General features: G+C 36.5%; 1 protein-coding gene across 1 annotated transcript; it reads right to left on the bottom strand.

Annotated features, from left to right (window-relative positions):
- Nucleotides 1-400: 400 nt before the first annotated feature.
- Nucleotides 401-14,999, bottom strand: LOC139970963 (uncharacterized). The gene is made up of 6 exons (XM_071977056.1): nt 14,842-14,999; nt 11,864-12,250; nt 10,961-11,011; nt 9,514-9,639; nt 7,667-8,353; nt 401-7,252 (listed from the first exon to the last, which is right to left on the bottom strand). Exons 2-6 carry the CDS (start codon nt 12,233-12,235, stop codon nt 7,205-7,207), a joined length of 1,284 nt encoding a protein of 427 aa, XP_071833157.1. The 5' UTR covers nt 12,236-12,250; nt 14,842-14,999; the 3' UTR covers nt 401-7,204.
- Nucleotides 15,000-16,615: the final 1,616 nt, after the last annotated feature.

Genomic DNA, 16,615 nt, shown 5'->3' with positions numbered 1-16,615 from the left:
TTGTTATAGATATGTTTTGCAACTTACTGCTGTGTCCAGAAACAAATAACAGAGCTGATGTGGTTTATAACTACAACTTTGGAAGTTTATTGTATAGTCTCTGCTCCAGCCTGTGTTGCACTAATATGAAGAAATAACATTAGTTAAGATGAAATTTCTACGATTGGAACTTTGATAATTGTTGCTGATTTATTGGCCCCCCCCCCAATATACTTGTGTGCACCTAGTCATTTTAACATAATTCAATTAACTTATTTCCCATTCTCCATTTCATCTAAGACAAGAAGGGCAAGGGTTCTGAGAGGGGGTTACATCAGCAATCAATCGCTTCATCAGGTGGAAACACAAAGGCAACACGATGACATTTTACTAGATTTCTTAAATACCAGACACGAAACAATTTTCATTTCTTTTCCACTTCTCAATATTTATTTGTTTACTTTCAAGCATTCCTCTGTCATTGTTTTCTACATTGTACATACATGCCAAGATAAGAATACATTAGTTACTTTAAATACAAAGAGCTTGAATATCATCTAAGACGGACAGTAATATTATCGGGACTCAACTATTATAAATATATTAGCTAAAACTGAGAAAACTAGACATGCCGGGATTATGAAATCTATCATTAATCAATGACTTTTACCGTCGACCATGGCGAGCCATACCCTTACAATGGTTGTCAGTACAGATTTGGAATTTAAAAAGTCTACTTCAAATACAATTAAGCCCTCTGTATATTCATATTGAAGGACAATCAAAAATTTATCAAGATATGATGTTGAAACACTAGAAGAACGTTAGTTACTTCAATGTGAGTATTAAACAGAGTGCTGAGTATGAAAGATCAGTGCTGAAAGCAGTCATTTGAGTCTGGTCTGCATATTTGACCAAACAATATGTCCTTGTTTGCTGATGTATTTGCTTAATACATTATACATCAATCATGCTACTGACCCGCTGACCAACTCAGATCAGCTCTTGGAAGAGACACTTGACAACGAAGAACCTTTGTTAAATACGATGGGAAGTTAAAATAACCCAGGCAAATGGATTTCTATTTTGAAACAGCCAAAGGGATTTGGACCACACCCCATTCCCCCTCCACAAACTCCCACTCTAAATATATGCTGATGCCATAACCTGCTGGGCCATAATGACACTAGATGTTATGTCCAAATGGTTTGAAACCAGTGAAAAGATATCTAGTGGTATAGAATCCACTGTCAGGCTTCACCAAATATTCAAAATCACATTCATGTTTTTCTATGCATTATTCCATCGGCTGTAACATACATTCTGTTTGGACAGATAACTTGCATTTGCAGATACCTTTATAAACCATACACATGTGATGGAGTTGTATCTACAATCTCTTAAATTAAACTACAATTAAACTCTTTCCTACACATATTACAAATTAATTAAGAACATTCACCTAGTGAATAAATAAATTAGAATGCACATGAGGTCGATAAAAAGTATATGTACACAATTTCCAAAACACCACCATTGCACTATTCACAAACCTTGGTTATAAAAATTATAGAAGTCACCTTGCTGGAAAATTCCTCAACCTGAACAAATTGTTCCATTCTGCACCACCCCTTCACCCCTCCCCCCACTCATACCCCAACCCCCTTCTCAGTCACTGTACTAAGCAACAATTAATCTCCCTTTTGTTTACAACTTGGGTGTATAGTCTGGAATATGAAACTCTTTGGATATACCTTCCAGCAAAAACACTCAACACAAGAAAAGGGTATTGTTGTGTTAGAGTAAATATTTACACAACAAGCAAAAGATACCCTCAGACCACCCCTTGATGTGCTTAAAGAGTACCGCTAAGGCAAGGGTCTTTGATAACATCATTTAAAACAGCATTGACACCGAAACGTGATATAGCCATGAAAGTATTGCCGGCCATCTTGACAGCTTTACAAACCGATAACGATTGTCAAAAAATCTTTAACATAATTTAGTGAACCTTCAGGTCCTGCGGTAGAGTGGTTTGTAGTTTATGAAGCACGTTTTTTTTTTTATCTTCTTCTTATTAATCTAATGAAATGAACATGACTGGTGAACCTGTTGTTACTGTAACTTTAATCCTTTCTACACGAAAGATAAAAAGGCAAATAAAACGTAGAACCTGCAGGAATGTGGAGAACTGATTTAACTTTGACCTAGTGAACAATAACCACTTAGAGAGACGGTTGTGATGTCTAATAGTGAGATAATATCATTAAAAGCAGCATCTTTGGGACCAAATGTAGTATTAAAAAGTTAACAAACAGTTCACTATGAGATGCATGCAAAGTAATTAAAAGTTAATAAAAAGTAAACATACAAAAGTAGAAACTGAATATCCTCTTGTCAACATTTTGCATACAACTTTAGGCAAGAATTCTACCAACCAATACATTTAAGGGGTATGTTTGTGCTTTTGAACATCGAGAAACTAATCACAGAAGTTAAACGCTAAAAAGAAGTATTTTAAACAATGGATGAAGCAACCTGTTAAAACGACATCAGAAGTGTTTCAAAATGCCTCTATAAAATGATATCTTTGTATACAAGAACTTTTGTGCTATTCCAATTAAAACCTAAACAAAACTTGAAGAAGCCTCTCAAAATAAAAACACCACAAGATTGAACTTAAAAAAAAGCAAGACATATTTAGGAACAAGAAAGACCATTTAATCAATCCTGGACGGTAAGTCAAAGCTATTAGTTTTTCCTTTAAAGGCGTGCGTGACTTAAATATTATTAATGCACACTGGTAGTTCCTTCACTTTACTCAGCCCCTACTGTACCTCCTCCTCCTCCCACCACTTGTGTTCCTCCATCACCCACCATCGGTATGCCACTTATCTTATTATGCCCTTATTTCCTCAGTTCTTACAATACCAAAAGTATCAGTTTTAAGTCTTAAATGTATTCCATGTAAATTAACAGAATTATCAGTAATTGCCCCAGAATTTGCTTCAATATCATCATCATCATCATATCATCATTTACTTCACCTCACTCAGACAACTATTAGAAACTCAGCACTTCTCAACATCTGTGACAACTATTGAGGTATAGAACATTTCACAAAGGTACTTTTGAACACATTTTTAAGAGGGAAAATAGACATTTTGTTACTGATATTGCTATCAAATGAGTGCTAAACGAATGAATAAGGATATATATATGCACTACGTATGAAATTCACGCAAAACAGGTAACTTCTATGGTAAGTAAATGTAAACTAAAATAAGTCAAAAACTAAGTCAGTAAAATTGGTATAAGTTAAAAAAAGGAGAGAACTAGGAAAGTTAATGAGAAAATACCATTCAATGAATTGGTAAACCTATCGATAATGTTATAAATGCACAATGCTTTAAATAAGAACTAAATTGTAACGATATAGTGAATAAAAATAAATAATAATAAAAGACTGCACTAAGCTAACCAAAAAATAAATACTGCACAAACTCTACATAGAGAGGAATTGAAATGGAAAATATTTCTACTTTTGTGGAACGGAAATATGATGAATTAGAAAGCAAAAAAGAAACAAGAAGGAGCTCACATAAGCATATTAGTAAAAAAACAGCCTTCTAAAATTCATACTCTAAAATGGAATAAAAACAAATTCAAAGAAACAAAACAAAAACATATATTGTTTTTTGTACGCTGCTGCACTGATTTTTACCCTTGTGTTGTGATATCACTGAACTCTGAGGATACTTGAAACAACTTCAAGTACACAATGAACAATAAATGTATCCAAATTCATCTATGTGTGACTGAAAGTGACTTCAGAATTAAGTGACATCTGTATAAAAAATACCATGGTCATATATAAGCTAACATAGAGCTGTCTAAACCTGAGGTGATGCGTACCTTGTCTGTGATAAACGTAAATACTTATATCAATAACAATAAAAACAATAATAACCAGAAAATAAAGTGACATAGAAAGCAAGCCACTGATCCCTAACCTCCTAAGACTGTTTACACAATGAAGCAATGATAATGTTATTCAAAGTTCTAAGAACATGAATGTTCTAATGGTATTTTCAGACTACATTTTGCAATATTTAATGCCGTGATCCAGGCACAGGTTTTAACAGACAGGAACTACAAATGAGATCAAAAGTGCTTTGTCAGTAAACCGTTACTACAGTAAAATGATTAAAAAGCATTAAAATTTGGAGGCGATAAAAACTCTCCTCTCTTCTACGCCAGGACGATACATCTCAGATGACGCTCCGACATTATTTCTATTGCTAGTTTATACCCACAATTTTGGCATTGGATTGTTGCAATTACATTACATCTACCATCTTAAACTGTGCCGAAAAATGCCAAAGTGATGATTTAAAAAAAAAAACATTTTCTAAAGTAATGATGCTCTCTATTGGTATAAAAGCAATCGTGAGAATAAGTTTACATAACTTTGTTTACAGGAGCAAAGTCCTTGTGTGTAGATTACCCTGACCTGAGTTTAATTTCAGGGTAATTGGCAAGAGTGTAAAGAGTAATTACCCAATATGGTGAGATAATATGGTGAGATAGCGGTCAACTTTTACATATCAGAGCAAACAATAACATATTGTTTCGCTGGCTCTGGACAAACAAGCCGCCTGGTCGCCATATTGGCAGACAACTGAGACACAGACCACTAAGAAAATGTATAAGGACTCTTTCATTATATCACAACTAACCACTTTTAGTGTGTAAAGCGGATGTGCCACGATGGTTGCTTTTCCAGGAAGGAAGGAAGGATTTCTAGCAAATTCAGCTTCGAGGATAATGAATGGTTCCTAGAAACAGGTTATTAGGCTAAACTGCAAATAAACATGCAACTGTTTTAGGAAATATGCCTCCCCTTGATGCAAAGTGCCTTTGTTTTGGCCTTTTTAATCTCTGATTATTTTGATGATGTGAATGTTGCAGTGAGATTAGAGAGTCAGTCATATATCAAATGTTTTAATTTAAATCTCAGTAGTTGAAATAAACAAGTTTTAGCTAAACTTGACAATAGCTGATGTAGCCAGAAAGTTCTTCAATCTTTTTTGAGAAACTGAAAAGAAAAATATCTTTCATTGCATAAATTTGAGGGAATAGAGGCTAGTAGTAGTACATACTGTACCAAAAACCTTGACTTGGAAGAGTTATCCAACAATGTCGAAAAAGAAAACAGCAGTAATTTGAGAATCAAGTTATTTCCAAGCCAAGGGTGGAACTGGAAACAAAGTGTCATGTGATGTAAATGGTGAGAAATGATTCGTATATAACCCTGTTGAATCTGTTGCCATAGTAACAAAATAAAACTCCATAGTACCACACTAAAACTCCTATCTTCTTTATATCAGAGGTAACATTGTTTTTTTATCCCTTTCCTTTTTACCCTTTTGCATCTTTAATAGTTTCTACCCTTCACAAGAAAAAAACAGAACTTTTTCATTATTCTGTATATCAAAAGTGCCACAATCACATAAGCGGAGACCCTAACCTTCATGAAAAAAAAATTCCGTAGAAATTTCTAAGTAGATAGAAGAAATTCAGTCTAGATATTTTTTAATATCTTTTGCAGTTAGGACATAAATAATAACATTACAGTATTGCAACATGCTACCAGTAAAATTGTTTGTACTATTTTATGAACTCAAAATCCTACCACCATATTTCTCATTATTCTCAGGATGAAAATAAGTCGAAGCACTCGATGCATTTATCTAAAGGTTTAGGTTGCTACTGCGCACGTTTGGCTTGCTTTGCAGGAGGCTTTAATTACTTCAAAAACACCAACAGCTTCTTTGAGCAGAATTCATAGTTTCATTACCATCATCCAATCACATAGCAGTGTTTTTTGTTGTTGTATTTTTCATTATAATATCTAAATAACATCGATCCACGTCATACCTCAGAGGTCTTTAACATTTATGAGTTAGAGACTATGGGGAGCTCCGATACTTTGAAAGAGGGCGCCATCATATCGGTCCCAAAGCGTGTTACCTGTACTGTTAAACAATCTCTGATATATGGTAGCATGCTTGCAACCACAAGCTGCGAACAGCCCAGATGAACTTGCATACTGACGGGCCTAGTGATTGACTACTTCAATGTTCCACTTGTGCGGTTTCGACGAACGAAGGACGCGCTTTTCAAGACACGAGTCTGAGTGCTTAAAATAGTTAGCTGGACTGGAAACTTCCAGAAACATGTTTTTGTGCGAACAAATCGTACATACTACTAGACTTTTCAACTGACAGAACTATTATGGTCAGCACAGACTGCAGCCTGTGGAATTTTTAAAAGACCTAGAAAGGACTGATATTACACTGCCCTCTGTCGAATTTTGGGCATGACTGGAGAAACCCTTTGCAAAATACCTCAATTTATTTATTTCATTATGTTGGCTACCATATACACAAGCTAACATTATCATCATATAGTGTAACATCTCGCTTGATTTTTAGCAAAGAACACCACTAGGGCAGTATTTGCATTACCACTTTTATTATACCTAATCTGCTATTGCCTTCATTTTTCTTGCTTCTTTTCTGATTTTGTTTTGATATGTTATGGATAGGTTCAACATTATGAGTGTTCATGCAAACAACAGTCAATAAAAACATTCAGAGGTTTGCATAGACAAGAAGTCCCTAGACATACAAAACTTATTTCTACCAAAAATACCAAAAACAATATAAGGCAAGGGGAACCAGATTAATTCCACACGAGTCGCCGCATATCGGAAACTGATTAGTGAGTGTGTGTTTGTGTGTGGTGTGTGTATACATTAGTGTTTATCGTGGTCTTCATGCTTTTCTACTTATACAGAGATAAATTTAACCCCACAAGGACGATTTTGTGAATAACAAATCGAGTCCGGATGGCCTTCACCTTTCTTGTACAATACTTCAATGAAACTTCAAGTGGTTTAATATTTTCTTACATGCTATTAAACCATATATTTATGCCTGCACAGTGTTTCATGCGGAGGTTACATTTGGCTGAGTGGACAGGCTCTTCTACTTATTTACTGAGTCAATAACGATGCATGTATGTATGTCCTGTACTACATTAGTGACCAGCATAAAGGTATTAGCACACTTATAATGAGGGTGTGAATATCTTGAGTACTTCCCTCTCACTGTTAGAGTGGGTGACTGTGAAGGCAGCTCCAATCTGCATGTTGCTATGGTTACCACTGTAGAAGGAAGTCAAAGGCTGCACTGCTATGAGTGTCCACCTGTAAAACCAAAAAGAAGAAGAAGAAAAGATTTAGACCAAAGATATGAGGATATCAGATGACAATTCTTGCGTACATTTTCGCGAATCATAACAATTCCCTAGCGATCAATAGATTTCTGTCAGTACCATCAGCAATTTTATTTTCGGAAAATAATGTGAATCAGAGGAGTTTCGTCAAATAGACAGTTTTTACTTGTTTGGGATAAACTTCAGATAATTTCCAGTGCAGCTTTGTTTGACATATTTGAATTTTTTACAACTTCTCTCAAAACCTGAAAGATAATGTTCAAACTGAGAGACTGTTAGCTATATTCTCTATCAGATAACCTTCCTCTCCCCATAAATGTATGACAGGTGGTACACAGTGTAAGATCTTAAGGACATTATCGTTTCCCGTAACGGTGACACGTACCTTCTCGTCACTCTCGGATGCATTCTTATCGGTGGGTTTGTCGCCCTCTTCTGTGCTGTCTCTAGCCGTTGGTTTATTCAGATCGAGTTTGGAATCCTTCACGTTGGGACCCTCCGAAGAGACCTTCCGTTCGTTGCCTTTGTCTGCAGGTTTCCTCACCGATGGCTGGGAAGACTGGGCCGACCGTGGTGTCTCATTCTTTGGTAGACCTCGTTGGAGACTTTGGGTCTTTCCAGCCGAGGGAGGCGGAGGAGGGTTGTCGGCCGGTCGCTGCGCAGGTGCCGTCGGAGGCGGCTGCGAGGGCTTTGCCATGGCGACGGGTTTGGAGGGAGGTGGCTGTAACGGACGGGACGAGGATGTAGACGAATAACTAGATCTGCTGCTGATCGATGACTGCGAATTACGGCTGGAGTTTAGATTCGTTCTCGCCATCACCTGTCCTGGGGCGACGGGGGGCGGTTGAGCAGGTTTATGAACGGGTACGGTAGCCCCTCCGTTTGTCGTAGGCTTCTTGACCTGATGATTGGTCGGTTTCTGAGCAGCTTTCGGCTGAGTCATCACCGGCTGAGATTCTTGTTTGTTCCTCGCCTGAGAATTTGAAGTATTCCCCGTCACCTTTGACTCCAGGTTGAACGTAGGATTGACGTGAATGTTTACATCTCCACTGCTTAGTCTGTTCGTTTTATCCTTCATCGAGAAAATACAAGAAGAGAAAGCAGAGCGTAAGAAACCGAGGTGTGAGGTCACAATTAGCATCTCAGCATGTGAATTCATTTTAAGCTCTATAATACAAATAGGGTCAAATCATCTCCATTTGCACTTGAGTGTATTCAATCAGTTTGAGCATATACTTCCATAATAAATGGTAGGCCCAAGAGGCAGACTTTTTGAATACCATAAGGAGCCATATATGGGAGAAACCAAATAAATGGTTTGTAAGTTACACTTAACGGAGGGTGGGTCAAAACTGTGGGGTCCACCTAGATGAAAACCCACCTTGCTTTTAGCCAGCCAGGGCTTGAACCTACAACCTCCGAGATGCCAGGTTTCATTGCTTCCAATGTAACAGCACTTTTACTCACCCAAAGCACTGGTCAATTACGTAATGAGCAACACCTTCCCTCATATATCTAGACCAAAGAACTAGCATGACTGTGCAATCACATATGGCAGGTGTCAACAAAGCCTTGCTTTAACATACAATTGACTAAATACTGTCACTTTTGATAATAGTTCAGAGCTATCAAAATCAGTGAATACTTAGGATGAATCCAACCTGCTAGAGAATGTGGTATCCACAGTTTGAAAAAACCAAATGCATGAGGTGTGTTCACAAATTGGAGGTGTAGTTAGCACCTTGTTTAGATACACAATTACACAACACTACTTTCGAAACAGTTCGTAGCTATCGAGATGGGTGGAAATTTGGGAAGTGTCCAGCTTTCATACGATTCCCGTGTTTCTCTCATATCACAGCATGAAGGTACTAGAAAGTGTAGTGAGATGTGATACAGTATGAGAAGTACAATTTGAATGAGCCCTAGATTATACAATCTACCTTTACCCTTGACAATAGCTCAGAGATATTGAGATCTGGGATTACTTGGGAAGAGTTTGGTTTTGTAACGAAATTGTGTCGAGTTGACGGATATGGGAGGTGTTCATAAACCATTGATTAAACAAACAAACACATACCATACTCTGGAAACAATTTGTAGCTATAGAGATTGGTGAAAACTTGGGAAGAGTCCAGTCATATCACAGCTTGATAGAGTTTGGAAATTGTGGTGAGTTGACATATACGAGACGTATTAATGAACTCAAAAGTGGATGCAACAAACACATACCTTTACCCTTGAAAACAATTCCGAGCTATCGAGATCCGTGGATACTTGGGAAGAGTTGAGGTTACTATCAGAGGAATCTAATGTTGAGGATTGTTCTTCTGCATAGAGTCCTAGGTTTTGTTGGCACTGGAGAAAAGAAAGAAGAGATTCAGAAGAATAAAACCATTGGCAAAAATTGACAACGCAGGAATAAAGCTACAACAGACTAATACTACTAATAAATTATGAGAGGACAAAAACAAAAATGTTAGCAATCTGCTTATCCTCTGCAAAAATCCTGTGTACTGCAGGTAAATATGTTAAAGTTAGAGGGCCTGATGTTTTGCTCCTAGCACGATCTTCTACGGAAAAAAAATACAATTTTTTTTTCCCTGGATGGATAAGTGCAAGACACACCATTAGTTTCTTTTTATATGTGGTATGCAAACTGGCCAGTGAGACGCTTTCAAAATATTCTTAAATTATGTGATTCATGACTTACTCATAACTCACTTTCATACCATGACATGATTTGCCTACAGTGGTGTAAGACAAAGAAAAACATAATTTGTGGTATTATAACTACACTACAATATTTTCTCTCAATGTGCTATGTTCCATAGAAAGCAAAAATACAGTGTTTGTGCAGTACAGTAATGTAACAGGAGCATCAAAGATCGAAGCTGAAGTAATATTCATTAATAAGGGGTGATTGTTTGTTTCATCCCTTTATTTAATGTTTTACTTGCTCAGATAGTTTTTGTTTTCATCATTGTAATATTAATCACAAGCAGAAAACAATTTGGAAATTCTAAAAGTTTATAAACATTTTTTCAATACTTGCCTTGTAACTTGACTAAGTCAATTTAATGTTGCAGAAATTGTTTAGGTATAAAAGAATTTACACGCACTGGCAAGTGGCAACTTGCGCACAATGTCAATTTAAACTTCGGATTTTTAGTATATCTCAGAGGATAAAAAACGATGAGCTGGTTTAATTCTTCAATCGCTTCGCTGAAGTTTTACTGAATACAGTGCTTATTAAAGGGAAAGCAATTGCAAGAGTCTGGTCATCAATTTGCTTGCAATTTTAGCAAACCTAATCAACATCACCGTAAATTAAACTTGCAATTGGATCGCCTGAAGACACCTTCCTAGCATTTGACAGCAAACACGCTGATTATTTTCTATTATTTTAACAACTACACACATTTTCATATTTTATACCACCCTGAAAAAGCAAAAATTGTAAAATTCTCAAATTACCAACATTTCTTACATTTTTCAATATGATCTTCACCAGTCCATCAAGCTTTTGTAACACACCATTATAAACATTCCTATTGCCTTCAATAAGGAACCAAAAAGTAAGAGCAAACAGACTTCAGTAATTACAATGATTTCTTCTTCACTGAAAATGAAATTCATATCATTTAAATACATCGTTGCAACACAATAGAACTCTTACCTTAGTGTCCCAAGAGAATGGTGCTGAAAATTCATCTCGCCATGTAATAATCTGAAAGAAAAAAAGTAAATAAAAACTTAGTTAATACTAACAGGATATATCTTTGTAAACTTTGTCAGATTCCAGTTTGTACAGTGCCATAACCTGTTTAACATTTGGCTCTTAAACATTGAGCGACTGTACGCAATCAGTATAATGACATGGTAAATGTAGGGAAGGAAAACTCTCCTCCCAATTAATTAGATCTTTGTAAATTGTTTTAAGCTTTGAGAATTCTTCTCTTTGGTTGTTAACTTTGATTAGCAGTATTTCTGGTTTCTAGTGCCCTTCATAAACGTTCTGTTTCAACTGTACCGTATCTTGTGTGGTTGCTACTCAAAGATTCGAGAAACTTATTTGAAACTGAAAATGAATTGAACGAAGTTGAATTACTAATCTCTTCATGGCACTGAACAAGAGATGGTCAATATTGACAACTTGACAGTACAGAAACATTATCAGGAGGAAGTACTGTACAGATTTCTTCCGATCTCCAATCTCTCTGACATCATTAAATAACTGAAAAATGTCTCCTAATCTTTTATATATTTTTTTCCAGTGCTCTAATGCAGTCTTTTATACAGTTAACAAAATGAACAGACTGCTTCTTTTTCTAAACTTTGGCTACAGTATGTGGTAAAGAATGAGGAATTTTTAAGCAGATATATCAAACAATCAAGACAGTGGTGGTGTGAATAAATTGGTCAGAATGAATCCATAAATATACAATTAGACAGCAAATTTCCAGTTTTCATGGCTGTGTGTATTTTGTGATGAAATTATCAAAAGTTCTGTCAAAAGCAACGATTGATTTTTTTCCAAAATAAACTCAGAGTTAAACATAAGGACGACATTCTGACTTACTTGATTTGTTTGTTCTGATTCTGGATACTGCACTGTTTTGGCTCCACAAGGAACTTTCAGTTTCGGGTAGGTCTCAAAGACACTTTCGTTTGTGGGAGCGGACCTCATTCCTTGCATTCTTATTTCATATCTCAGTCGTATACCTTCATCTATAAACCAATCATTGATAAATTTGTCCTTTTCATTTTGGTTGAGATTATTCCAATCCTCCTTTAGACTCTCCTTCTTTTCTTGCTTCTCGATGATAAACTTTCGAGCTATCGAATTCACCGAAGAGAAATAGTCATCAGCCAACTCTTCTATGGACGGACTGTTTGGGTTTCTTTGAGCAGAGCTGGGCCCATCTTCCATATTTATCTGGACAACTTCCATCCTGACGGTTTCAAACTGTTAACGAACAAAGAGAGAAGAAAAACAGTCTGAAAATTGTGTACAACAAGTGGACTTGTGATCTAAGGATTGCAGGTTCAGATCATTGCGATGTGTCCTTGGGCAAGGCACTTCATCTTCATTGCATCTCTTCACCCAGGTGTATAATATGGGGATCTGGGAGATAAAAACTGTCAGCTGGGTGCTGTTTAGCTGCTGCCATGTGGAGGGATTGTCTCTATGTTTGACAGGTTATCATTGACCAGGTTAATATTGTGATGCGCCTTGAGCACCGTTATCGGTGGATATGTCTGCGCTTTATAAATCCTCAATGTTATTATCATTATTATTACTACCAAAATATATACATGTCTATTAGAAAAGCATTGCCACATTGTTAGTGTGCAAGTTGAAGAAAACTGAAATTGTATCAAATCGTACTAAAAGAGCCCACCGAACATGGAGGTTATATTTTGTCTTTCAGTACATGTGACATAGCTTTGACTATTTTTATACTAACTTGCATAAAATAAAGGAGCAAAGAAGGTTCTTTGTTCTTGTGTATCTTTTCTCTTTGTCTTACATCAACAGTAAACAGTCCTCATGCCTACTGTAAGTCGTACACAGAGATTGTCAGACAGACTTCATGTCTTCCATCTTCAAGCACTGTTCCCAAAGCCTCCTTTTTTTTTTGTTTCTTTTTACTTTTAATTTTATGTTTCTTATTTTACATTTATGAAGTTAACTATCCCTTCCAAACTACTGTATAATTACCATCTGTACTCCAAGCACAGCTTGCAAGAAATCACTTCTTATTGTTCAATAATTTATTACATATTGGGTAGCAATTTTTAGCAAATATTTTGTACATCATATAGGTAAGGTCGTAGCAGGAGTATCAAGGTTATGTGGTCTGCATATGATTTCATCATCCTTGTATCTGTGTATAAACAATCCAACCATTTTGATAAGCAATTAGTTTGCCACACTAGACCAGATAAATTACTAGTACCTCAACTTCCAAAATGGCATAATAGCTAACATTCTCTACATGGAAATTCTGCCACCTTCCATCAATTTTCCAAACCTGAATGGTCAAAAAAGATGGGTCTTTTGTAAGATCTAAGTTCTTCACTTTCTTGACATAAAATGTACATAACTCACTTGGGATAGTCAGCCATTGAATTAGATTCTAAAGTATGACAGTGTGCTAACAACCCTTCACTTAACTTTGTTTCCTTGTTTTTCCCCCCCTTTTATATCTCTTTTAGCACTTTTACATATTTTGACAAAAACATTGGAAAGAAACTTGAGCAATTTCCATAGCATTATCTTCATAATGATGACCAGTTCCGATTATGGGACAGTCTACTTAAAGGGTGTGAAGACTCGCGCACAAAGAAACGTCTCATGCCGGTAATCTGACCTAGTTTCGAATGAGGTGTAACAGAAGTGTTAGACACCACCATCAATCCCAGAAAATACATGCTGCACCTTGCTACCGTCGGTAATTAGACACTAGTGTACAGTCAATACATACATCTACGGTTAATACCCACAACACAGTGTACATAGCAGCGTGGCCATCTCAGGTCTAGATAAAAAATAACAAGGTATCACGTTTCATTAATGCCTGCATTTTGTAGAAGAAAACGTCATTTGCAAGCAATGGAAAGTTAACTTTTTCAGAGCGCGGCACGCGGTTTGGGGCGAGTCTTCAGTGGCTTTAAAAGGAATGGAATGGTCTGAAATTTATATGGATGACCTTAACTTTTTTTAAATACTATCCTTTCTTTTTTTGCAAATACAGTAAGTAAAATAGGAAGCTATATTGATATAGGCCTTTGAAGTATGCTACTGTAATGACAAAACAGCTATTTGAGGCCAAATTAAGACAAATTTATATCATCATTTGACGGCACTTTTGTGAAATAATCATTGAGGGACTTGCTAGCACACTTCAAGTTTGGGTTACTTTCTGTCTTTATGGTAAAATCATGTAGGCCTAATGATTTTTTCTAAAAGCATGGCACAATTGATACAGGCTAGTAATACTGAGGTCCCAACAACATGCAAGTTACAAATACAAGCCATGTCAATTCAAATTTATTACCCATATTAAGTTTTATTAGTTTTTATTTATTATACATTATATTACAGAAGAAAACATAAAACACAGTACAGTAGAAAATAGCATAATATGAAGGACACTAGAAAACAGAATACTGTTAATGGGATAGTGACCATAAAGCAAAACAAAAACAATGAAGCTTTCAACAAAGATATTGACAGATAATAAACAAGATTCAGGCCGGAAGTAAATTGAAAAAGAAGATAATGATCGTGCAAGATATCCCCACCCCCTCCCCATGCACCCATTCCTGTATAAGTAATCCTTTAATTCCAAATTCCAAGTTGTTACTAAGGCCTTGCCTAAATGTAAAGCTAAGCTTGTATACGTTTTACTGTAGCCTAAATTAACATCCTAACGTTGCATATAACTGCGATTTTCGCCTAGCCTGGTTCTACTATTCATATGTTCGAGTTATATTTACATCCTTGGAGTTACACGATAAACTATTTGCTTTCTTACTTTCGACGATACTTACCAATGATTGCTTCAAAACAATAACAGAATGTGTCTAACCTTACAAAGGCCTTACTGACTAACTCAGTTAGGCTGCAGTGTAGTATAGCTGCTACTATACTGTACGTTAATGCGGAAGTGGAAATTAAAGTAAATACGTGCATGGCCGGTGCAGCAGCGAATGTTGTCCACCGTGTATAATATATCCAGTGCACACAGTCCGCATTATTATATTGTTTCCATGGGCTACAGTGGGCAACAGAAATTGCAGAGTCCTAAAGTATGATGAATTCAAGACGTTATAGGAATTCGAATGAAAAACTAGATAAACAAGAATAGTTACAACAGCAAATAGTACATTTCAAGAGCTAGCCTCTTGTAAATGCTGTAACATCCCATACACTCACCCCACCGCCTACCACAAACAAACGAGAAGAACGAAATGATGTAAAATATTGTCATTCCTAGCAAATGTGCACTTAGGAATTAAAAATTATTGGTCACACATTTGCTCATCTTCAAAGTTCAAGAAAGAATACATTGCGATAAGTTAACACAAAAATCCGACGACTTACTACTCTTGCCATATGATCTCTATTTTTTTATTATTAATTTGGACCTCAAGGAAACTAGAAGCCTACTTTTGAGAGCTTTGAGCAAGTTAAGCATACTATTTGGAGCCAATTTACTGAATGACCTTTCATTTACCCATTGCCCATGTCTTTATTCTTTACTATTGTTGTATCTGTGTTCTATCAAGGCGCCCTTTAGGTATGTATTTCATCATGGGTTTCTTATGGGCCACCGTAGTCCATGGAAAATGGTTCGGTGAATCATTCAAGGTGTTCACTGTGTTAGTTGCTTTACCAGTATACTGTTCAGATCAGTGTGTTATACTGACATTGCGTTTATGGAACATAAAGAAAGGCAAACTAAACTACGATCGCACCTCCTGCATACCATACCACGATGTCACACATGTAACAAAATATAGTCTGTAATTGAATTTACTCACTCGGAACCCGCTTTGTTTCAGTTTACAATGTTGAACTATCGTAACACACATATCCATTCACTATAATGTAACATGGTGATTTTTGTTTTTCTTCCCTTCACGACACTTGGATACTTTTGTAGATACTACGTTTGGCGGGGCAAGACTGAGAAATTCTTGTCAGGGAACCTTTATACTACCATGCATTCGAGAGTGAATAGTTGGGCGGCAGGTTGCTATAGAAACCAGTCGTTAAATAAGATCTTGATGCTCTATTATCCATAAAGGCTTAAATAATATAAGCTTCATATAATAGCATGAAATTGTTCGGATCGGTGTAAATTGAAAACTAATTGGACTTGGTCTACTTACATATCAGAGATCTGATTAAAACTTAGGCTTATGTCACCAAGATAACTGTTTTGTCAACGATGTTGTTTTGCCCAGTATAACGGCAACCACGTTTTCTGAGTATAGAAAGATATATACCGTTGGCCTACATCTTTAATTTAGTGAAGCCATAGGGTACGTTGAATGTATACTCAGCTGTCCAGCGTTGGCCTCTTTGGTACCCCAGGAGGGACATACCTTGACCTTACCGAGTGTGTCAGCAGGGCAAATGATGCCACATAACCGTCAGCCGATCAAAGCGAATAGTGTGCGACCGATGTTCTGCATTCAAAAAGTTGACCGGTGCCTGCTTTGCACAGGTGGAGGAACAAGTCACAGATTTTAAGTGACCGACCAATTTTAACGATGGCTCATTTGAAAATAAAAAAGTATGTTTTGCCATTTCAAGTTC

The sequence above is a fragment of the Apostichopus japonicus genome, chromosome 8 (assembly GCF_037975245.1).
Source record: "Apostichopus japonicus isolate 1M-3 chromosome 8, ASM3797524v1, whole genome shotgun sequence".
Classification (NCBI taxonomy): Eukaryota; Metazoa; Echinodermata; class Holothuroidea; order Aspidochirotida; family Stichopodidae; genus Apostichopus; species Apostichopus japonicus.
This window is presented reverse-complemented; position numbering and strand designations above follow the sequence as displayed.

Bases quoted from the DNA above. Each gene is read 5' to 3' on its own strand.
- LOC139970963 (XM_071977056.1), bottom strand. From the start codon at position 12,235: ATGGAAGTTGTCCAGATAAATATGGAAGATGGGCCCAGCTCTGCTCAA. The intron at 9,640-10,960 runs GTAAGAGTTCTA...TCTTTTCTCCAG, and splicing joins CATTCTCTTGGGACACTAAG to TGCCAACAAAACCTAGGACT. The intron at 8,354-9,513 runs GTATGTGTTTGT...TTCTCGATGAAG, and splicing joins AATTGTTTTCAAGGGTAAAG to GATAAAACGAACAGACTAAG.